General features: G+C 45.6%; 2 protein-coding genes across 6 annotated transcripts in view; one reads left to right on the forward strand and one right to left on the reverse strand.

Annotated features, from left to right (window-relative positions):
* The window catches only part of LOC146180438 (putative peptidoglycan muropeptide transporter SLC46), a 195,492-nt gene that overhangs the window by 14,518 nt on the left and 155,924 nt on the right, over window positions 1–25,050 (forward strand). The gene's annotated exons all lie outside the window — the stretch shown is intronic.
* LOC146180439 (uncharacterized) overlaps window positions 12,926–25,050 on the reverse strand; it is a 44,608-nt gene continuing 32,483 nt past the window's right edge. Inside the window, exons 3-5 of the mRNA XM_084577704.1 lie at window positions 22,151–22,327; window positions 15,132–15,296; window positions 12,926–13,705 (exon numbers count right to left, since the gene is read on the reverse strand). Coding sequence (XP_084433830.1) covers window positions 13,481–13,705; window positions 15,132–15,296; window positions 22,151–22,327 — 567 coding nt within the window. The 3' untranslated portion in view covers window positions 12,926–13,480. The remainder of the gene's footprint in view (window positions 13,706–15,131; window positions 15,297–22,150; window positions 22,328–25,050) is intronic.

A 25,050-nucleotide genomic window follows, 5' to 3' on the forward strand; every position in this document is an offset into this window, starting at 1 on the left:
CCGAGCGTACGTGTGGTCCGCTGCGGCAGGAAGTAATGCAAGAACAAAGTATAGCTACAGCACAGTTCCGAAAGTGCCGCCAGAAACCAAACGATGCACAAATGATTTTATAGTCCCCAAAGCAAAATCAGCACTTACAATGAAATTCTGTCAAAGCCCTGCCGTGGGGTTCGTACTTGACTCAGCGAAGAACTCTGGGTGCCTGCATCTGTAAAGCACAGTCGAGATACTGTAGGATATTTCTGCACCCTCTCTTCTTGCACTGTTCTAAAAGATTGGAAATAACAATCACATTTTCAGCACAATTGTTTCACTAGGCATAGCACCTATTAAAACAATTCGCCCAGTATTATGGCCATTTCCCACAGAGGTATCCAAAACGCTCTGAACCCTCTCCACCTGACTCTCTTTTCTGATGAAATGACGAAATTCCGCTTAGACTGGACGGTGAAGCACCCTTGTGGCTTGAGTTCATTAGAGGCATCTGAAGTGACATTTCCAAGAAGGAAGGAGCCACATCAGTACCCTGGTAGCTATTAAAAGGGGGAGTTGGGTCTTGAGAAAACATTTTTTACTATTAGGGCTATCAACATGAAACTTTCCAGTTTAGTATAATTTTGCATGCTGATTTCAAATATGCACTCAGATTTTCTCCATATTATGTAGCTTACATTTTAGCCAAACTTTTATGTGTGAAACCTATGACAAGGCTAGAAAAAAAACTAAATGTCATAAGCAGTTATTATACATATATACATATTCCTAGATACCTAAGGTTTGCAACAACATTTGTTTCATCATTCTGTGCCCATTCTGTGAAAGGTTATGAAAGTTCAAAGTTTCAAGTTGATAATTCAAGTTGCCCTCTCTTAATTTTTGCAAATTTTTAAAATGTTCTGAACCAGATATGCATTGCATTATGGTTTTATTGCAAACTTTACACATACAGAAATCAGATAAAACAAGAATGGTAAATATTTATTCAGCAGAAGTGAAGCTGCGCCCCTCATAAAACCTGAGAATAAAAAAAAAAATTGTTTTTGAGAAAAATGGGAAAAATGAAGTTTGATGACATGATTACCACTGATGACACCGGCAGTTTGCGACGCTTTTGGGCGCATTTCTTTCGCTTTTTGCCAAACTTGTGCACAGTATGAAAATTTGCGATTCATAGCAGCGATCGATGTTTTGACAAGATGGCGCCGTCTTGGTGGCTGCGCTCGAATCACATGCAGAGAATTTATCACGTGACGCGTTAGAACCAATACCATAGCCCTATACTCCGTTCAGCTTTTGACTTGTATTTTGCTTGCTGGGCGGCTTGGACTGGCTTAACTTGGCGGAAAAGCAAGTCAAAAGGAGCCTCTTTGGAATGAGCCCAAGATGGCCGTGATCCGGCAACTAGTTTTGAAGTTATGGACGCTGCAAAACAGATGATTTTCGCGCATTGCTCGCGCGTATTTCTCGTCACTTTGGCTCTTTAATGCCGCATAATAAATTTAAAAGGCGTCTTTTGGCGATGAATTTTCAGTAATAGATGCAGGAAGTCGTGAGGAATCCAAATATAACAAAATTGAAAAATCGTTTTTTCCGCGATTTTTTCGTGTTCAAGACCCGGCTCCCCCCTTTTAAAACAACTATAACTTCCACAGCATGCGGTTAAGATACGGCACCACTCGTGGAGGAAAAATGCTTTCTGTTGAAGTTAACTTCTGCATAGGACTTGTATTCGTTACGCTATATTGTAATGAAATCAGAAGGTATAGAGTGTATAGAGCCCTTTCACTCTAGGGAAAGGGCTTTCGATCACCTTTGAACTACCGAAGAACAACTGCTTGCAATTTTTAGATGCTAATATCAAATATTCAGGAGGCATGCTTGTTGGATGCATTTTTCCAGCGCAAAGAAAGAATTTCTGGATTATGCGTCGACATATTCCAAGACGGCAAAAAGGGCCATCGTTTCTCTTTGTTTAGAGTCTGCGCTGATCAAGTCCTCACATGGCTGAGGATAGGTTTAAAAAATCAGATGAACAGACTAGAAAAGCGGGTTTTCCATGCTCTGTTGTGTCTGAAGTAGCCGACACCCCGTTGCAGAAAATGAAAGGGAACAAAATGCGCCCGAGTGCTCGGACACTTGCGCGCGAGCGATGCGAACTCGTCGACCATCTTTACTTTGTAAATAATTTACAAAGCTCCCCCTGACCTTTCTTCCTATCGCTCCCCTCTCTACTTCCCCTCGCTATCCTCTCCCTATCCCCTTTTCCTTCCCGCCGGCCGCAGCTCAAGTGCTTCAGTTTTTTAGATAGCAGTTGCCGCGGCCGGCAATACTTTTCCTTCTTTTTGATTATTTAAAAAAACATAAATCAACCACTACCACCACCACCACCACCACCACCACCAAATGCGCCTGAGCCAATGCCACGGCAAGAGAGAACACAAGTGGTCCCTTACACGGAAAGTGTTCCCCAGAGGATTAAATGGTTGCTGCCAGGCGTGACGCACCTGTTGCTTTCTCAGCCGCAGAAAAGCTGGGCGGATTGAGCACTCGTATTGGGCAAAGAAAGAAGATGAAGTGTAAAAAGAGGCATGGCAAACCCTTTCTGGAGTGTGCAGTTGGTGTAGTATATGAAGTTTCACAAAGCTGCAGCGTTGTTTATGTAGGCCATACAGATCGTTGTATTAACGATAGAGCCTTAGAGCCCTCCAGATCGCTAGAAAAAGGAAATGTCTGACTTGCCCCTACATTGCAAAGAGTGCAAATGTGAGCCGGTGCTTGACGTTATGACTTGAGATTCTTGGCAGGACTCGCGATAAGACTGCGCGTGAAGTTCTAGAGGCCTTCCTCATTGCAAAGAAACGAGACGCATGCTGTAGCGGTTGCTCTGTTGCCCTTCGGAAAAAAAAATCGCATTCTCAGAATCGTTTCCGTATTTGCCAGGCTTTGATATTAGATGTGTCTTGCCTGCAATGTGTTGATATTTTTTTGGATACTCTTGCGCAGTAGTTATTTTGCGGTTTTATTCTGTTCCCTTTATTTTTTTTGTAATGTTTTCTGACACTGCTTTTGCAAAGATAGTATATACTGGAAGCAGGCAACAGGAACTGTTTGAACGATTGTTAAACACGTAGCCGTCACTGTAATTTCTGTTTCCACGACGGAAGGTTGCGATAGTGATTGTTAAAGGGACGTGTGACGAAGTGCTTGTATGTATTTGAACCCCGAACTCACGAATAAACTGTTGGTAGTCCAGTCTCTTCCTCATCTGCTTCTGTGTTGTTTCCTGTGCGCGTCTTTTTTGCTGGTGCACCCTATCGGCATGCATTGCACCAACTCCCAACAACGTGTTCCTGCGTACGGGTCACTGATTCAACCTCTGTGCCGACGTGCCGCAGATTATAGCACAGATAACAAGGTTTCCTAGGCATTCCATGAGTAGCACGTGATTGTTCCCAACAAGCCGGTCGTACCACTGAAACAATGGACAACACTTGACGTGAAGCTGCAGATAACACAATGAGGAGAACTGCGACCGGGCAAGCGTGGACAGCGAGGCATATCTCAGATATGTCTGCCGGAGAGATATCTTTTCGACTAGTTCAAGAATCTACACTGCCACATCTCACAAGTGTGTCGGAGAAAACCAAATAACTGTTGAGGGGGAGCCTGAATCCGCTAGCCAACGTACATTTGGAAGGTACAAGGTTGAACCCCACCAATGCGCTTCGATTTTAGAATGGTACAAGGTTTCTCGGATACTTATTTCTTGAAATGCTTGAGAAAAGGGACCAATCTGTTGCTTCGCTTCCGGGCTGAGGCTACCCCTCAAACCTTATTCGGTTTCCTTTGATGTTGTGAAGCCATCTTCTTCATCTCGTTCAACCATGATCGCTGTGTTCGAATTCGCGTTTTCCTTTTCGGAAGCTCGCGGAATGCTGGAATTCCGTGACAACAAGTTTTAGGACTTCGTTGTCAAGCAATATACTGCGGATACTGGTTCGATGTATGTCAACAGCGGTTTCAGTTAGCAGAGTTTACTTCCCTCGCGTATGCGCAGTGCGAACTAAGCGCCTCAAACCGAGTTCTGAGGGGCGAAAAAAATAACGCCGGCGTCATTGTTCACTTATTCCCGAGTGCAATTACTCTGCGGTCATTTCGATGGATGGCACAATTCCCCTCGCACTGCAGTCCGCAAAATGACTTATTACCTATCTATTGCTCCTATTGGAGCAGCATTGGCTTATTAGCGCTCATGCACGATTAGCACGAATGCTTAGCAAAATATATAGTTTGCTTTATAAAGTTTTACGTCCGAAAGCAACTAAAGCTCTGAGAGGACCTGTATTTGAGGGCTCGCAAGCAAATGCGGCAATCATGGCAATTTTATTTCTTGTGAACGGCGATTTGTGGTGACAGCGAAACAAATGTGATTAAAATAGTAATGCTTCATCGTTTTTCAGCGTCTGGCACCCCAACCGGGGGTCACTTCTTTCTGCCCAAATTGTATGTGCGCTTCAACAGGGCATTAAATGCTTGTGGTAATTCGCCAGGCGAAGTGCACATAGTGATAAAGAACGCGTTGGAAAAGCACTTTGCTTTCAAACAATGCGAGCACGTGCTGATAGCGACTTCTGCCCTCATAACTGACAAGCCGGGTCAGCAAGAGAAACTTTCGATGCAGCAGCTTCCACTTTAGGGCGAGGGAGTACTGCGCACTGCCATCAGTTTCGACGTTGTTCCAGCTCATTGTTTTCGCGGCGGTATCGGCTGTTTAACAAAACTGTTATGGACACGGAAATGTTTGCATCCTGAATGCGGCCCGACTGTTCAAGGGTCCCAAATGTTTGCTGCTTCAGGGGGTCCTTCCTGTTCTCTCCAAGGCTACATACCCCACCTTCACATATACCACATGATGCATGGTGACATTCACTTCTGACTGTATGTATGTATGTATGTATGTATGTATGTATGTATGTATGTATGTATGTATGTATGTATGTATGTATGTATGTATGTATGTATGTATGTATGTATGTATGTATGTATGTATGTATTCCTACCATTTTTCTTTCCATAGCCCTCTGCGTTGTCCTCAACTTAAGTTTTTGTTGTAGTAAGTTAATAATAATAATAATGGTTTCGAAATTCGAAGGTATTCACGATTCGTAAGTATTGGGTTCAGTCAACTGCACTAAAGCACCCCCCTGCTATTCATTAACCCAATGTCATAGTTGCCAACTGCCTCGTCTCCATCTTGCTTTCTGCCTGACTTGGCATCGAAGTGGCCCGTCTGTACCATATCATAATCATCATCATCATCATCATCCGGATATTCCTACAACTAACCCGGCCCTGGGCAATTACATCTACTTGACCTCTGCATAATTCTTAACCTCATCATCCGCCCACCTAACTTTCCTCGGAATCCAATTTGTTATCCTAAGCAGCCATAGGTTATCCTGTCATAGCACTACATGCCCTGCTCATGCCCATTCCTCCTTGATTTCCACTAGAATGTCACTAACTCGAGTTATTTATCTAACCCACAATGGGGGGGGGGGGGGGTTCGTAAACTCGCTAAATCCGCTCCATCCCAATCTTCGGATCTTCGTAATGTTCGTAAACAAATCACGTGGGAGATCGTTAATTCTGGGTGATGAAAAATGTAGGGCGGGCCCTGACGTTGATAAAACCGGGCGCCGCAGCTCGTAGTTGTTCTGGGATAGATTTAGATCCCTTGCCTCTTTGGTCATGCTGAAGATTTTAGCGACGTCCATGCTATCATGCGCGTTGTTTCATCTGTTGTAAATATATACAGTCCTGTATCATAGCCTCCGAGATCACCTCCGCGCGCACGTTTCTCTCCGGCGGTTCCAATCGGCCGGAGAGACCGTAAGTTGGAAAAGGGGCGTGGCAGCGTCTTTCGCCGCACCGCGGCGCTCGCCACCTATGCATCAAGTGTTCCGCCGCAGCTTGGCGCAAACTATAAAACGAGTTTCCTCAGCTTGCGCTCGTACCACAGTCGAGCTGCCAGCTTTAAAATGCCACGGGCAAGACTGCAGCCAACAATTTCGCTATCATTGAAGTACTTATAAGGCCCACATGCATAAAGTTAGGAAGCGACTACCCGAAGTATGCATGCGTGCTCTGGCGCTCTCTGCTGCGGTTCCGCGTCTTTTCTTTTTTTTTGTCAGTGTGTATATACACGCCGTACATTTGTGAGTTCATTAACACGCTAAATACAGTATTTACGGGTTCGGCGACTTACATAAACATCCATCGCACGAATGCAATTCTCTAAATGGTTCCGCCGCAGCCACATGATTTTACTTACTTAGATGCATGTCACGATAGCTATTTTTTTTTCTCGCACAGTTTTAAAGCAGCCTTGGAAGATCGTAAGCACGCAAGTTCAATAGAGTCCTTACGAAAAACAATTTACATGGGTTTTTAGAATATGCCTTATGGCAAGCTTGCGTAATAAAAAAAAAGTTCGATAAAGGTGAAGGGTAATCGGGGCACGTTCAGGCACCTCTGCCGTCATATGAGTATATGCGAGGCTTCCGAAAGTGATCCCGTTAAAAACGGATCAGCTTATACGATCGAAAGTGAGGAGAAGCTATTACCTCGTTTGTAAACTACGCGGCCCGCCATAGCATAAATGTGCCCAATTATCACACGCGTTTCAGCTTATTTGTTGTTTTCGCTTGTTTGCATATGCTACAGACTGGGTGCAGTGCTTTCATTTTTAGTTTTTGTTCCTATGCCTATACACGCAGAGGGCCAAGCCGAACAAATGGGTTAATTCAAACGAATTATGATTAGACTATAGAATGGCACTATTATACACACCTGTCACACTAGTTAGCATTACTTCTTTAGTTGCAATAATATGCGAAACTTATCAAAACATTTTTGGCAATAAACATCCGTCGGTTGTAATGATACTAGCCACTTTCTGAACAAAATAACGAGGCAGACACTGTGAGCAATTTAAAAGACATGTTTCTTTATTTACAAAACTCATGAGGTGGACAAAGAGAAAAACAATATGGGCAAGCACAATCAAGAAGTACGCACAAACATTTCGTTATTTACAAAGTTCAATCACCACATGATGACTACTTGCGTAGTTTTCTATTCGCAAAGATAAAACTCGCCAGACTAAACACGTAGCTCCTGTCTTGCTCAGCAGGTTTTTTTTCCGGTAAGCTGCTTGATCAATTACCATTTTTCCTGCATTGATAAGCTATGGCCTAAGCAACTTTATTATGATTATCTTCATTGTTTCAGTGGTGTGCTCCTTTCTTGCTGCACAAAGCTAGAAGAGAGCACCTCTCGAAGTAAGCAACATAGCGACATGTACGCTACACATGATATGTAGCAATGTACGCTCCACTCAAATTTGTTATATTTGCAAGCAAGCGCAGAAGCCTTAGGATTAAAAATGCGGAGAAAACGAATGTCTCATCAGTTCACCAAACTGCAACAAGACCTTGTAGCTGAGAAACATGCATGCCTTTGACCACTCGAGCATACGCTGGTAACGTTGATTGACTGCCGGCTTCACGAGTGACCGTTAGACACTCAAACACTACCACCTACACGAGGTAGTCTTGACGAGTAACGTACTGCTTCACAAGCAAAGAAAACTATCTACACGAGCACAATGCGTAAATCTAAGTAGAACGGAACGCATTATGTGAACGCAGCAAGAACATCAACACTCCGCTTCGGTAGTAAACACAACACTTAAATTGTGAAACATTTCGGACACACCTTGCGGTCAGTCTTTAACCAGCTAAAAATGAAAGGCTACGTGACACGCTCGTAACAAATGTTTCTTCAATGTACACGCGTAAAAAACGAGAGAACCGCCAGCGGAGATACGCCGCGAGCGGGCTGGACGATGCATCGGATGGATGGATGGATGGAATATAGGAGCGTCCCCTTTCAAACGGGGTAGTAGCAGTAGCTATCATGCTCATTTTTCGCCATATATCTTAATTATTGATTTAGAATGGTTAACTAAACCATCATTCTATTTATGAAATTTTTTGTTTCTACATTACTAATATTATGTCACTTCTCTGCTTTTAAGCCACCAATCTTCCAGTCGTTTTTTGCTAGTTTCGACCGCCGGTTTATTCACCCGGCCACTGGTATCTCTAAACCCCAGAGCTTCAGGAACAGTGATTGCGCCTGCATCAACTTCCGGATGGATACCATTACATTCGAGTATAATATGGTCAATTGTTTCACTGGAGTTACCACATACAGCACATGCGTCATCTCCATTGTTAAATTTCTTTTTGTAGCTGCGTGTTCTAAGGCACCCTGATCTAGCTTCAAAACGTAGGGCACTGCCTCTTGAGTTATCAAAGAAATCTTCCTTCCTGATCTGCATTTTCCACTTTCGGTATAATTCCACACTCTGTTTCTTTTCGATCGAATTTATCCAATTTTTACCTTCTGTGTTTTTCACCTGTTGCTTAATGCTCTTTATTTCTCCGTCCTTGTGACTAGCATACTTACTAGTTGGTTTCCTAGTTCTTTTCCTCCATTGTGAGTCAACGCTTTTTAAGTACAGGTATTTAAATACTTTAGCTGCCCATCTGTTGCTGTCCAATTTCCTCAGGCGTTCCTCATATAATATTTCACTCTGAGCTTCCCGTACTTCGAAAGGTGCCCAGCCCATATCTCCCTGTACCGCCTCATTTGTAGTTTTGCCGTGGGCACCTAGGGCTAATCGTCCAACGGATCTCTGATTTATTTCTAATTTCGACTGTACCTCTGATTTTAGCCACAAAATCGCATTTCCGAAAGTAAGTCCGATCAACATAATTCCTTTCCTAATACCCCTCAAAACCTCATACCTATTGTATCCCCACAATGCCTTATGCTTCATTATCCCGGCATTCCTTCGCCCTTTGGCCTTAAGTGATTGCTCGTGCTTTCCAATGTATGCCAATCCTTCGTTTACCCATACCCCCAGATATTTATATTCTGCTACTCTAGGTATTTCATGGCGTTGTATTTTAAGACCCTGATCAGTTGAGCCGTTGAAAATCATCAGACCCGACTTAACTGCGCTGAAACTGAAGCCTAGAGCGTCCCCCTCATCTCCGCAATACTTAACTAGAGTTTGCAATTCTTCCAGACTCAGCTAGCAGCACAATATCGTCTGCATACATCAAACCGGGGAGGCGCTGCTCTACCGCCTTTCCGCCTAATCTATATGACAGGTTAAAACCTAGGTGACTCTGTTGTATCCTCAGTTCCAGGTTTATCATATAAAGCATGAACAGCACCGGTGATAGAGGACAGCCTTGTCTTAATCCTTTGCATACTTTGACATCTTCCGTACTTTTTATCCCTTCCCACATAATTTCTACTTTGTTTTCCCGGTATATTTCCTGTAGGAACTCTATTATCTCATAACCGATACCTTCTTCTTGTAATATGTTCCACAGGAGTTCCCTGCTTACGTTGTCGTACGCCCCGTTTATGCCCAGGAAGGCCAAATACAAAGGTCTATTTTCCATTCTAGATATTTCGATGCATTGGGTAAGCACGAACAGGCTATCATCTAAGCGCCTACCATTTCTAAAGCCGCTCTGAAGTTCTCCGAGTATCTTGTTACTTTCTACCCATGCTTGCACCTTTAATTTCACCGCCTACATGGCTAACCTGTACATAACAGACGTTATGGTAATCGGCCTGTAGGATTTTATGTGCATCCTGTCTCCTTTCCCTTTATAAATCAAGATCATTTTACTCTGCCGCCAGCTGTCCGGAATTTGCTTATTCGTTATGACTGTTTCCAGAAGTTTTAACAACGTTTCCTTACTTTTTGGACCGAGTTCATTAATCATCTTGATCGCAATTCTATCTATTCCTGTAGATCTGTTTTTAGGAATATTTTTTTCTGCCTTTTTCCAGTTTAAATTGGTCAGTTCTAAGCTGCTTTGTATTCTGATACCTTGTGTTGCTTCCTGATTTGCGGAGATTACCCTATCGTCGCTCTTAAATGACTCGGCTATAACTGATGTAATGTAGTTCACTGCGTTGTCTCCCTTTAAACAATTTTCCTCGTTATCTTGAATCCGATCCTGCTTTCTTTGATTCTTCTTCCCTATCCAGCTTATATGGTTCCAGAATTTTCTTGCTCCGCCTCTAGAGGCATCGTGTATGTCAGCCATACAGCGATCGGTGGACTGCCTTATTTTACTTTGGACGAGGGCCTGCAGCTGAAGTTTCTTTTGTCGATATGATTCCCATTTTTGGTCGATTTCCTCCTGAGATACCTGTGCTTTTTTTTGCCATTCGGTGTTCCCTTGAAGCAGCCCGTCGTTGTTCAATAGCTTCCCTGATTTCCTTATTCCACCAGCTCCTTGGCTTCCTCTTTCCATTCCAGCGGTTTGCTACTTTAACCTCCTGAATTTTCCTCCTTATGTGTAGTTCTACCTGTTCATAATCCCAGTCTTTTATGAGGCTTTTCTCTATTGCTTCCTCTATCTCTGCTGCTATCTGCGCTATTTGATGGTCGTTTAATTTTGCGTTTACGTTTTGTCTACGTTCCATTTCTGTTTTCATCAAGGGCCCCATCTGCAGACTAATACGTTTATGATCCTTTCCCACACTACACTCGCCTTCTTCGTCTATTTCCATTTTTCTGACCTTGCTATAAATTTTCTGCGACATTAGACAATAGTCAATGGTCGTCTGCCTGTTGCGGAATTCCCACGTGATTTGGCCTTCGCCATTGTGTTTCTCTATTTACTATAACTAGATCGTGTCGCTCACAGAAATCTAGCATTAGCTTCCCGTTACAATCCGTGTATCCATCCAGATCGTCAATGTGGCCGTTCATGTCCCCCAGTAGAATAATATCGGACCCGTCTCCAAACTGGCTTATATCGTCACTAATACATTCAACGAGATCATTGTGTTCTTGCCTGCATTGGTGGCCTGTTCGTAAATAAACTCCCCTAGCCATGTCCTCATGCCCGCAATTGTTTCTGATACCCAGATATGTTCTTTACAAGATGATTTTATTCTTTTCCAATTTGTTCCCTGGTGTATCAACATACCTACCCCTCCACCCTTTTTTCCGTTCTCGTTCTGTTGCACCCTTCCCAGACGTAGCCTTCTATAAACGGCGGATCTTCTAGATCCCTGAGATGAGTCTCGCATAGAGCGTACACACCTATTTTGTCATCCTTCAACTGCTGTTCTATGTCTAGCCATTTCGCTCTTTTTCTACCTCCTTTTTCTCCTCCATCGACGCATAGGCGCGCACTGCCGCATGGTGACGCCTGGAAGAACTGACAAATTTACATTTGGCTGGGGCGCGCGCCGATCGGAACGGCCAGAGAGAAACGCGCGCGAGGGTGATCTCGGAGGCCATGCCTGTATAAAGTCTCACTTTATTTCCCCTTAAGTCCAGCTGTTATCAGTTATCGTATAGTTTAGCGTCTATAACGGTGTGGCATCCCCAAGAAGGGGGTGCCACACAAGAAAGAAGCAACATTCACTATCACTGTGTTGATTTCTTCCAGGAATACGTTGACGATTACCGATTCTGTTTGAGTAATATTCTATAATCTTATCCCCCGCAATGACTAAATAAATCTGCGACGCCACCAACACCACTGTCTCTGTCATTCCGCTATATACTGTAGCCAGGTGGGCTTACTTCCGAGTCAATAATAGGGTTTAACGAAGTTTCTGTCATTATTAATATGTGTGGTTCATTTAAAATAATGATGCTTTCACGATTGGCTGTTCTGCTTATCAAACGGCGGCGTTAATGTTAAGGCATCGAAAATGGTCGGGCGTTATTTGTTTAGGTCGTTCCGGCCGTTTAGGAGCAGCTGCAGGAATCCTTTTATTGCTCAAACTTTCAGATTCAAACACTTCATCATCTATATATCTTAATCTTGTAGAGAAGCTCAACTTTACTACCCATCAGCATTTATTGAGCAGCACTCTCCCAGAGGTGCTTTCTCATCTCTTTGGTTGCTGCTGTAAGACGGACATAGATTTTCCTTCGAGCTTGTAAAAATTTTCCAGGGTTATTTTTTCATGGTAGTCAATGAACTTAAGAATTGCAGGGCGTGGTTTACCTTCTTGTCTGTGTCCCATTCTATAAATGCGTTCGATACTTGAACGCCATGTGTTCCCTGAAATGTTTCATCTCCATGTCCATGATTTTCTTTTGCATGCTCATAACGGCCAGTTCTAGACTATCGATCTTTATTCCAAATTCCTTAACTTTTTTGCTGACTCGTCTAACCGTACAATTTTGCTTCGACAGTTTGCAGTCTCTCCTGGATGGTTTTTTGTCCATTCAGCAGCTCATTACGCAATTCCTCAGGAGTAGGACCGGGGGAGCCTCCAAGCTACCTTAGTGCAGTGGATCGTCGGTAGCACGAAGAACGCAAGCAATAATATATTTCAAGCACGGTGGGCAATACAGCGGCAGTTTCGGTTCAAGGTACAACTGGTCGTTAGTATCGTCCAAGATTCTAGTTGAAGGCGAGGATATTCTTTTTAGCTGCAAGGACGTGCGCCCTCTCCCAGTCGATAACGTGCTGTACCGATATGAACTTCTTGGCGATAGCACGGAGCCCACTTTTTATTTGTTTTTGTTTCTTTCCGTTTCTTTTATGATCTTTTAGGCGCCTTTCAGAGCTGTCAATTTCGCGAGGTTTTACACAGTAGCAGTCGGAGCAGGGAAGGCTGTAAACGACACAGGTATTTTTTCTTTCGGTAGAACATCTTTTACATTGACCTAAGCACGTCACATCTTTCTGGTCGGACCACGAACATATGAACATTGTAGGTGCGCAGGATGCGTGCCAAAACCTCGCTGATTCCACGGCTGTTGAGAACCGCGTAACTTAATATCACTGGTCTGCACTGGTCTGCACCGAGTTCCTTTCAAGCACTGGTCTGCACAGCTTTTTCGACCGAAGCCAAGGAAGATGTCAGGTAGTCGCTGTACTGAAGCTGTGTAGACCATATGAGGGCACAGTGATGGCCACGCGAGGACACAGGCCTCCCCTATTAACGACTCGCATTAACTAAACCAGCAGTCAACGAAACCGAGAAGAGCGAGAGGGAGTGTTGCTAATTTTTATTTCTGGTGTTGATCAAGAAAAATAATAGTCATTTTATGGCAAATGCTAAACAGAATGTGGAAAAGGTCCGTAGAATAATATCTTAACAGCAGGGAACTGCAAAGGAACACCTCGAGAGCAGCACGCGGTGAAAGTAAAAATAAGAAAGTATGAAAAACTAAAAGCGAAGAAAAGAGCGTCCTAGCTAAAATTGGACACAGAATGAAACGAGAGCAAAATTAATTTCATTACAATATATCTCACGCAGGCGAAGTCAAAGATAAAAAAATAGTACGCGTGTTTAATATCGAACGCGCATGGGCGCCAGATGAGTAATCGTGATGAAGCATGCGAATTTAGTAATTCCACTGGAGTGACGCCATGCCCAGCAGGAGTGCGGTCAGTACCAAGGCGAGCCACCTGCTAGCGGCCCCGGGAGCGGCGCTGTTCCACAGCCCTGTGCACTGGATGCCGAAGCGCGCGAAGGACTCTCGCACGGCGCCCACCACGTACTGGCGGGCACCCTTCTCCTTGCTGCAGTGGGTGGCCTTGAGCGCCGCTACTGCGCAGTCCTTGAACACCTGGGGGGGGGGACAGTGGTGACTCTCGTTAGGGGTGCCCTATCGACATTAGAAAATTTATATCGGAAATGTTTTGAAAAATTATCCTTCCGCAACTGGAAGCTTGCTTGAGCTGAAACCTTCGAAAGACTGTTCTGGTTTTTCTGGCAATGGCAACCAAACCACGTGGGCATCATTGTCAAACTCAGCAAAGGGGTTCACAACCAGCAATCTTTGTGGGCGGTTTCACCTCAAGGCAGCCTTCGGATGCGACTTCAAAGTGGTTGCGGTAAATTTGCAGAAACTAAGTGGTGTAAGCAGATTTCGGGGGCCTCCGAAGCTTCCAGAAGTTAAGATTGAGCAGTGAACCGCGAAAGGAACTGTCGGCGCCTATTTTAGAAAAAATAAAACGTTTTTGATTGAGCACGGCGTGATGTCAGAGTCACGTCATACTCAAACGATAAATTGGAGTCCCTCGGCTAGTGAACCGTGTAGGGTATCCGTATACGCCACCAAGGAAAGCCGCCTCACCGCACTCTTCAGATAAACATAAGTTCGTTCTCAGTCTTAACGCGGCGCGCACGGACAAAATTCCAGGAAGCCGAGATGGGTAGCTTGCTACCGTTTTATTCGCGCCGCGTTCATTTTGAAGTGTCTTACAGCGCAGCTCTTTGGCGCCCTTCCTGGGTTTCGCGTCGGCGTCGGCCTCGTAACCAGCTCCGCCCCCTTTCATCCCCCCAGTTCGAGCCGGCGCTTCGGCAGGAAGAGGGGGGGGGGTACACTCAGCCACGAACGATGGGGGCAGGAGGGCGCGCAGCAACCGGAGAACACGAGAAATGGAAGGGGGGAGGGGGGGGGTTCACCGGAGGCAGCGCTAGGAGCGACTGAATGATACTGACTGATACCGCTGCCGCTGCTAGCGAGTCGAGACAACGTGACTGCGTAGAACACCGTCGCCACCGTGCAGAAAGAACAGGAGGGAGCCCCCCCCCCCCTCCCCCCCTCTTCCTGCGTGGCGGCGAGGGTGCTCTCTGGTTCCGTGCATCCCGTTCTCACTCGCTTCACTCGCTAGCGGCGACAGCTCAGCGGCATTAGTCAGCCGCTGCTATCTGTTCGCCGCGTAACGTTCCTATGGGCCCTCGCGCCGCTTCCCGCAACCTCCCGATAACTAAATTGCTCTCTTCCTTTCTCCGACCACAAAGCTTCTATCATGACAGCCAGAAACTGTTAGTGGAGTGTTTCTTGAAGGAATAGGTATGAAAAATTAAAAAAGGTTGTCTGTAATTGTACATACGTGTCTTGCTTGACATCTTTGCCTCAATCTATCGAAAAGGTGAAACAGCTGATGAGCTGCGCTGAAATTTCGCATTAGGAAGTAACATAATCGTGGGCGATTTTTTCGGCACCCACTATTTGACGCTCTGAATCGGCCACCACCACCTTTCACCTTGAGTTCCTCGCAGATGTCCGCCTTTGCGTGGGCATCCCGTGTCCGTATGATGCTGTAGCCCTCGCGCTGGCATTGCAGTGTCTTCTGACGCAGCTGCTCAAAGCGGCAGAACCCACTGCCAACACCGTCATCTTCCTCGCTGTATCCAGCACCAGGAGCGTCCTGGGCGTGTGCAAAGACGCCTTCAGCCCATTGTTTGTATGCTTTCAAACAATATTGCAGTTACAAAACAGCGCAAGAAAAAACGAAACCAGTTAGACACCGGAAGCGATGTGGTGTATTCACTCTCTTTCCTCCTGAAGCAGGAAGGTAAGGCCGTCTACGCATTAGCAGTCCGTATAGCAATCATCCCCGTTATTAGAAGTTTGGCTTCACAGAAGCACAGATGCCTACCTCGACCATCCCTCACTTACTTGAAATGGCGGTTTCTCGTGCCTAAAATCTTGCAAATGTCATCGAGCACCGAGTTCTCCGATGCCCCCACTACGCCAGTCACCTTCCCATCTCAAGAATTCGCTTCGTCATATAAGCTTTGTGGCGTGTCTGTTTTGGACTGTTGTCGCTTTCCGCACTATGTCGTCTTGCGTCAGCCATTACCTCCAAGACAAATGTATTCGACCACAATTAGTCATTGTCTCGACGATTCTGAAATATTCCACCAACGCTATGAGGGCGCATTTTCGAAAAGCCCTTGGGAAAACTCGTATATCTTGCGTCGAGCCTAAAAGACGCCGCTTCAAGCGAATGAAAATGGCAACAAAAGCGCAGCGACAGAGATTGCCTGAAAATATTTTTGGTTTCCGTATACAAAACACTGTACACGAAAGTTGGAGGATGTCCAAAGCAAAGCAATAAGATTTCCTTACAACCGATATAGACGTGGTGAATCACCGACCGAAATTTTGAATCAAGCTGGTCTTCCAAAGTTCCTGCGTTTCACGTTAAAAATAGTCACGTTAAAATAGACGCCTCTCTCTTTTTCTATTCATGCACTTCATGCACTTCGTGAATAAACATTCTAAAAATTTAAATGAATAATGCAGAAGTCATCCGTTTAGGTAATATGTGCCCTTATCGACTAGAGGTGAATTCCCTGTCTGATGATGATGTTAACACCACTACGCTTTCTTCATTTATCTGTAGGTTGTGTATTATTGTTCATGATTCCTAAGATCACTTAATTCTAATCGCGTCATTGATTTGTCTGTTGCTCGATCTGACAATTGTGAGTCTGCTTTATTTTTATCGTTTCGTTACTTGACCAATTTTAAGCTACTGTTGGAGGATTTTTCTGTGACTAATGGGTACTTGCAATTTGTTTTTCAGTTTTCACTCGCTTAAGCTTGTTCCTTCTGTGTGCTACAATTCCCCAAACCTGCCACAGCCTCACCTGAGGCTACGAGTGTCTTGTAAATAAATAATGAATTATTAATACCTAATTAAGTATTGCCCCCCCCCCCCCCCCCCCCGGGGTGTTGCAGTGGTTACGGCGCTCGACTACTGTTCCCAAGGATGCGGGATTTAATCCCGGCCTCGGCGGCCGCTTTTCGATGCAGGCGACAAGCAAGGTGCCCGTGTGCTGTGCGATGTCAGTGCACGTTAAAGAACCCCAGGTGGTCGAAATTTCCGGAGCCCTCCACTACGGCGTCTCTCATAGGCTGAGTTGCTTTGGGACGTTAAACCCCACAAACCAAACCAAACCTAATTAATAACTAATTTTCTTTTCCTTCGATTTAGCACGATAATCAGAGCGCACATTCGCTGAAAACCCATGATTTACTGGCTCCGCCTCGTCCGCGGACGGCGCAGGCTTCGCAAGCCAGAAACTGCCGCGCGTCTTTCCCCTCTAAAAATATGGGAGTCGTCTGCTATTTTTCTGGCCTAACTGCATCTTCTAAGTGAGGCAAAAATGGTACTTTCGCTTTTTTCTTAACCTAGGGGGGGGGGGGGGCGCTTTTGTAGTGTCAACAACGGGGTGCGTCGATGCTCTCGCCTTTCTGGCCATCGAGGCACCCCCGTCAACAATGTGGTGAAGTTGGCTTGGAATGCCGTCGCTTGCCATTTGCTTCTGCGGTGGCTCCGGCCTCTGGCGGTTTCCGTCCACGGCCTCATCTGCTGCCCGCGGGTAAGGCGGAGCCACTGACTTCGTATTAAGGTGGGTTCAGACGGGAGGACCGGAGCACGGACGATCCGCGCGCGTCATCGCTACCCGCGCCCCACGTGACGCCCACGTCACTGCTCTGAGCGACGGCGAGAGAGCGGCGTGGCCGTCCGGGCAGAGCGGACTGAATATGACAAGCGCCTTTTTCAGTCTGCGCGGACCGAGCGTCCGCCGCGGACCGGGATTGTTTTTGCTCTTTTTGCTTTATCGCTGCTACCTCTGCGTTGCTACGCCCTCACTATTCGTCTCGTATTCAGTTTGAGCGGGGTATTGTTTTTTGTGCATGCGCTGCGTCGTTCGCCCTGTGTTCGCCGCAGTGCATCGTTTTTTTTTTGTGCGTTTGTGGGTGTGCCAGAGTTGTAGCTTTACTCAGTTTCTATAATCCGTTTCATACATCAAGTGCAACACTACCAAAGCTACAGCTCTTGTTTGCGCTCTCCGCATCCGCGATAAAAAATAGTGCCTGCTCTTGACGAGAGAAAATAATAGTTGCTTTGTCTGCAAGCTTAATACATTTTACAGCTGCCACCAACTTCATAAAAAGCACCTTTTTTAGGGAGAAAAGGTCGCGGCTAATTTGTATGTTTTTTTTTTTTGTCGTTTTTGTTCGTGCCGCGTTTTGCTGCCCCGCAACCTTGCCAGCTGTGCCACCAGATGGCGCTGGCTGTGCCCTCCGCGCTGCGCATCTCTTTTTGACAAAATGGTTCTTTGGTGCGCATTTTTTCTATAAGATCCGCTCTGTGAAGACGTCTAAGCATGCGAAGCATATTATTGCAAACGTGTATGCTCGGAATAGAGCCCGTTTCGGCAGGAACCACTCGCCCACAGAACGAGCGCGTAGTGATACGCCTCCTGTTTTTTTTTTCTTGCGGACTACTTGCGTAGCTGTCGCTGCGTTGCACCTGATGTATGAAACGGAGTATAGTGCTGATTATGGGTGAAGTAGCGAAAAAAAGCGCTCAGTGATGAAGGGACAGTCACGTTTTCAGCGCTAGTAGAGAGCTGCCCACCGATATGGAATATTGAAAATGCTTGCAATCTTCACGCTTTTTCGCTTCCTCGTCATCCTCGCACACTTAACGTAGAACAGCCAGAGCACTGAGACGGCGGTTTCGCTCGGCGTCCGTGTTGAAACACTCGGTAGAAAGGTTTTCGGCAGCGCGCACGAACAGCGGGGGAGGAGGGTACACGCGGATGATCCGCTGGCTTCGTGTGAATGCTCGACGGCCGGATGGACACGGTGACGCGTGGTCACGTGGCAGCAGATCCGTGCTGACGAGCGCGGACCGTTCGCGCTCCGGTCCTTTCGTCTGAACCCTTCGTCCGCGGACGGTTTGTCCGTCGTGTGAATCGGCCTTCAACGTTGCTTGCTTGTCAGAATTTGAATACATTATGTTCTTTGTATTCGGTTAAGTGCTGAGTAATTCCACGTTGCTCACTTACTGAGTCATGCCTGACTCCGCATAATGTTTGTACAAATACGCCACAACAAAGAAGATGAGACACAGGCGCAACTAAATTTTATTGAAACCCACGCTTCCTTGCGTTCTCGATGGTAGTTTCTTGATTTCCCCTATCTTTCTCCCCACCCTTCTTTCCGCTTGAAAACTTCACCTATATAAGCTCCTTCGTGGTTTTCAATAAAAATTAGTTGTGAGAAGCGCCTGTCTTCTTTCATGTGGTGTTTATCGTTCGGCGCCGTTTTTCCCCAGTGCTTCAGATCCATTCAGTTGATTGTGGCCACAATCCTCCATAGTCTGTCACGAGCAATTATCTGGCAAGTGGTGTCAAACACCCAGAGCATTGTTATGATAGAGGCTGCGCATACTGCGTTAAAACAGAAGCTTGGGCATGTTGGAAGCTTGGGCATGTTGGTAATGGAGGCGATACATACGGCTCCAGATAAATTAGGGAAAATGTGTAAAAAAGTTAATAGTACGAGAGGCATAGGTCAGGGCTGTACCATAAAACACAAAGACCCTTATGTGGGTTGCCAGAAGGGGGTTGTATACTCTGTTCCACTGTCTTGTGGAAAACATTATATCGGACAGACGGGGCGTTGTATTAATGAAAGACTAATGGAGCATCACAATAATGTTTTTGGTACGGTAAAAGAAACTATGGGCATACACTGCAGGGACTGTAAAAGCGACGCTTGCCAGCCATTTCTACAGGAAGCAAAAATAATCAATCGGCATAATGACCAGACAGTACGGGAGATTTTAGAAGCAAAAGAAATCAACAGGATAAAGGAAACTTGTATCAGCAGCCCGTCTATAGCTTTATCGGAACGTGAAGTAAGATTTATGAACACGAGAAAATGATGCGTTGTGAAAATCTGGATGACACATGGTTCGATTGCATTCTTACACTTTTCGGTGTTTGTTTAGTTGTTCTTGTTTCGTTTATTGTGTGAACGTGTTCATATATATGGATGCAGGCATGCAATAAACTTGTCAGTTGAAAGTCAGCGCTCGTCTTGTTGTCTTCGTTCGTCCCTGTCGTGTTTTTCGCGCTGTTCTACACAATGACATACTGCGTTCGCTTTTAAATGCGTAAAACCAGGCATCATTAAATGAGAATGAACCATTTTTTCGCAGTTTCGGTTCAGAACACCGCTTCTACACAGCTGATGAATAGTTCCGAGGCTTTATGCTACCGCCTGTTACTGTCGAGCGCAATACTAAAGCTTAGTTAAAACAAGCACCAATAATTCTTATATCCGGTATCTTAACCCTTCTATAGATCACTACTACTGAGCTTTATAATTAGTGCTACTAATGAAGACAATTATCAACAGCGTATAAACTGCATGCGCCCAAATTTATTGTTACGAATTCTTAAGCATCCCCTAACTTCTAATGGAAAGCTACATTTGGCTCCTTTTCCGGGATTAATTGATTGATTGACTGAACCAGAATCGCAGAACTAAACCTGTCGAGTTACGATTGGTTTACATTGGGTCCGAATCAGTCAATGCTACTCTTCGTCAGCCCCATGCGCCCTCGAGAGACGCTTACTGCCCCGTATAGGAGCGAGACCGCTTCGTGGCGGCCAAGAAAAACCTTACTGGGCGGCTATGCCTATGCCGCAGCCCGCATCTCGCAGGCTTTCTACGTCGACCCACGCTTTTTTCTGCCCCTTCGTGAGCATTAAAAGACTCGCCATGTATCATGGACATCATTGTGAACGGGCAGTAGCCTAAATTAAAAAGAAGCACAGCGGCTGTCTTCCGGCGAAATGTTGAAAGTATGCAGCATCGATCATGAAGTGCACCCCTGCGTCTCGATACATACACTGCCGCTATATTGCCGCTTGTGTTGTAGGGTGCCACGGAGAAGTTAATTTCATTGTTCGAGTCTACTGCTCCCTTTTGTAGCCGCACGAAAGGGGGCTACGAAGTGATCGGTAAGGGCGACCAGAGTACAGCCAGCTATGTGTGCATGTTTATTTATGATCGCGAGAGAAACCGTCCGTTATGCTACTGTTTTCGGCAGCTGCACAATTATAAAACTGCACGTACGTCAAGCGACGAGAGGTGAGGACGTCTAACTAGAGCTCACTTAAAACGTTCGCTATCTCAATGAAAACAGCCATTCACTTTCAAGAGGAAATAGCAATAGACGTCATTTGGCGAAGATGTATAATTACTAAGCAGCCGAAAATAGCATTTTGATCCACCGCGCTTTCCCGAGCTGACAGCGCGCTTCTAATGTGCGATACTTATGGGTCGAGAGCTGCAGGCACATAATTTAAAGGCGATTGGCAGTCGAGCAGCGTCAGCGTGCAGTCACTGATATCTGTACCTAACGAAGAACGCTAAGTTCCTGCCGCGGCATCATTATAACGTTTCTGCAGTCTCAGTTTCAGCTTTGTGTGAATTTGGACTCTGTATTTCCAAACATTATGAGCGCTACTTATCCGCTAAATGGGGCGTAAAACGCAAAAATCAGCGCAGGGTCAAAGTTCAGGGACAAATATGCATTGAACGCAATCCCCAGCGGCCCTTGCTTGGCCCGCGCAAGGTGCCTATCGGAAAGACTTTCTGCCTTTAGAAGGTACTAACGCTGCCTATCCCTGTTGCGGTTTCATGTATTCACGTGCTTAAGTTTAGTTGCATGTAAAGCTTTCGTAGAGTTCCACGAATTCGCGTGACACTTGCCTGGCTATATCGAATGGCAGCTTTAAGAGACTTTGTCCCCGATTTCTGCACGTCGTATAATGCCTGGCATTGGCTTGTCTTTTTCACATCGTGATAACCCTGCAAGAATTTTCAGCGCCTTAAGTTCTTTATAATTTGTAAATAACACAAATTAGAGTGGTGAATCCACACCTTTTGCAGGCGTTCGGATGTACACGCCGGGGATGTGCACTACCCAGCAGACCCGTAGAGGGCGCTGTTTAGCATCGTTTTCGTGGCGCGTCCTGGGCAGCGCAAGATGCGTACACAGACAATGCACCACTGTTGATAGAGGAACACAAGCGAACTGAAAGACACGCACAAAATGAAGAAATGACAGGGCAAGCGCTTTTCATCCTTCCGTGTCTGTGTTTCAGTGCGCTTATTTCCCCTACAAAAGCTAAGTACCATCTAGCCCAGATACAAGTTTTGTTAGCTGCACTAGTGGTCCCTTCCAGGTTAGGTAGTTGGAAAGCCACCAGATAAATGTGATTAGACTGTCGCTTCAACAAGCACCCTAATAATTTGCGGCAGGAAGGCAGTAATGGCGTTGGAACGAGCCGCCAGTGATGCCCCGCGAGTATTTCTTTTTCTTTATCATAGGCGCTTCATGTCAGAATGCCGCAAGTGGCGGACCTTAGTTCTCGCAAATGTTTGGAAAAAAGGCGGCCGTGCCTGGTAGTCCCCTCCGCTCGTTCGTCGCTCCTTGCAGGACGAACTGTACTCCTTGAGCACGGTGTGCGAGAAGCGCAGAAGCCGATCCATCAACTCCTGGTTGCCCTGGCACTCGTCGTTCTGGAAGATGGGCTTCACGCAGTCCTTGTAGTCCCGCACCGCGCGACAAGCCTTCGTCTGCATCGAGCGCGCTTTGAAATACGCACTGCTCTGCCTGCAGCTGCTTTAGTTCGTTAATTTTTTAAAAATAACATTTCAAGTAGAAATTGAGTTAACTGCTTGATACAGTAGGACAACAGGAAGAAACACATACGACACTTAGGAGCGCAGACTGTCAACTTTATTCTTGAAGTAAATGCGAGGTGTATTTAAGCGCTCTCTGCTACGTGCAAAATCATTTGCCATTCACGTGAACACAAGATAAACACTATATTTCCGAATATTTCCGACACACATGAAGCAAACTCTGGGCCGACCCACAATCACACAGGTAATCGAGCTCTGATAAGGAATCCTTGTGATTGTGAGCCGGCTCAGAGTTTGCTTCATGTGTGTCCTTTCATGGTTTAGTATCTTCCTTGCTGATTTCGGAAGTATAATGTTTATCTTGTGTTCACGCGGATGGCAAATGATTTTGCACGTAGCAGAGAGCGCTTAATACGCCTTGCATTTCCTTGAAGAATAAAGTTGACAGTCTGCGCTTCTAAGTGTCGTATGTGTTTCTTCCTGTTGTCCTACTTTTTCGCGCAGTTAACCCAATTTCACTATGAACCAACTAGCCCGGCAAGTCTTGTTGAAGTAGGCTCAAATAAGAAACTGCAGAACCATGGAGAAAATCTCGCAAGGCTTTGTTAGTTTCACCCAGGTGCAGTTCCTTGGTGTCAAGCACTAGCTAGCCGGCAATCTCTCGCCCTGTAGTTTGGTATAATAGCAGGCACTTCAGTACTTTCTATTCCTTTTTTAGTTCGGTGGTTTTTTTGCATTTCTTTCTTGCATTACGTTCTTACAGTACCTTCTTGGTGTAAGCCCACAAAATTTTACTGGCAAAAAATTAGCTGGGGCTTAGCTTTAGTTAAGCCCCGTAGGTTGCGAAAGCAATAATAGCATGGCTATGCTATAGTTCAGCTCGTAGTGCAGCCAGTTGTAGTGTACCATGTTGACCGTACGATTAACACAGGACACATATCTTTAGCTAGCTGCATCTTGAGCGCGCCGTCGAGCGAGACGCTGTTCCCGTTCTTCATCTGTCGGTAGCCCGCTGTCGTTTCCCGTCTTCATCGAGACGGCGTGACTTTTCTTTCTTTTTATCAGGATGCATAGCGAGTGCCTCAGCTGAGCAAGCGCGAGCATTAAAATACCCATCGTTTTACTCCTCCTCCTCTAAACTGCGAGATGAGAGGTGACAGCGCCTCCACTCGGTAGCAGCGCGGCTCTAGCTGCAGCGCGCCGTGCCTACCGACCGCCGCCACCCGACGACTCGACTTGGTAGCCCATCTCTCGCAGCTGGTATGACGTCACAGCCATCTGGGGTCATTAAAGGTCAAACGTGCCTAGCGACCGTGGCTACGCGAAGGGCTGAAAATGGGAGTAGTATTGCTTTCGCAATAATATAGAAATATATGTACAAGACGTTCACGGTCAAAAATGGCACAGACTCTAGTGACATCAGAAACGTTTCTGTAGTTTTTTTTTTCAACTGAAAAATCAATATACATGAAGCGCTATGACAAAAACAAAGAAGCCTCAGTATCAATGTCCACTTCCTGGCAAGAGATGCGCACTGAACTTGCTCCTAGCCACCGGTCCGAGCATACTGCCCGTAAATAGGCGCGCCCTTTAAAACACGATTTAATAGCGTTGACGTTTATTATTTAAGTAGTTTAGCTTCATGCAGCGCTATGTGTCTGAACCGTGAAGTTTGCTAGCATTTAATACTTTTGGAGCTCTGGTGAATATTATTCAATGGTCTAATATTATGGCATGTTCGCTTTTTAAAATTTTGCATGTTCGCATCATTTCCCACGTATGTATTAGTAACAGCACAAAGCACATTGTTGTTCGAAGGACGCCAGCCAAGAAAAGGTTCTGCAGCGTAGCTGGTAAAATGGTTATCTGCCTGCCCTGATCAACCCAGGTACTACCATAGCTCCTAATTTCTGCAAACTACCTCCACTGCAATGCGCTATATCAGCATATCTCAAAGGAAGTGGCGTTAATGCCGTGCAGCTGCTCCAAGAGTCTCTGCGCGCTAACAATCTTCAGAGCACTGGGTCGATATAATCCCACTCGCGTGGCTGCGCGCAGGTCCGAGGGGCGTCAGCTTGTTGTGACCAGACAGGGCAGTAATTGAATTACAGTAATGACATTACTGTACTCACCTATGGGGATGAAACGTGGAGGCTAACCAAGAGGGTTCTACTTAAGTTGGGAACAACTCAAAGGGCTATTGAAAGAAAAATGGTAGGGGTAACATTAGGAGATAGGAAGCGTGCAGTCTGGGTCAGAGAAATAATTCAAGTTGATGACATTCCAGTGGAAATTAAGAAGAAGTACTGGACATGGGCAGGACATGTAGTGCGAAGAGAGGATAACCGATGGTCGCTTAGGGTAACAAACTGGAGTCCAAGGGAAGGAAAGCGTAGCAGGGGGCGGCAGAAAGTTAGGTGGGCGGATGAGGTTAAGAAGTTCGCAGGGGTAAAGTGGATGCAGCTAGCACAGAACCGGGTTAAGTGGAGAAATATGGGAGAGGCCTTCGCCCTGCAGTGGGTATAGTCAGGCTGATGATGATGATGAATGACATTACTGTAAGTTAATTACTTTTTTCGGTAATCTGTCATGTAATGAACTACTTTTTCGGTTTGGTAATTTAGTAATGTAATGAATTACTTTTCGGTTGTAAT

This window comes from Amblyomma maculatum, chromosome 8 (genome assembly GCF_055883805.1).
Source record: "Amblyomma maculatum isolate TAMU_Amacu chromosome 8, ASM5588380v1, whole genome shotgun sequence".
NCBI lineage: Eukaryota > Metazoa > Arthropoda > Arachnida > Ixodida > Ixodidae > Amblyomma > Amblyomma maculatum.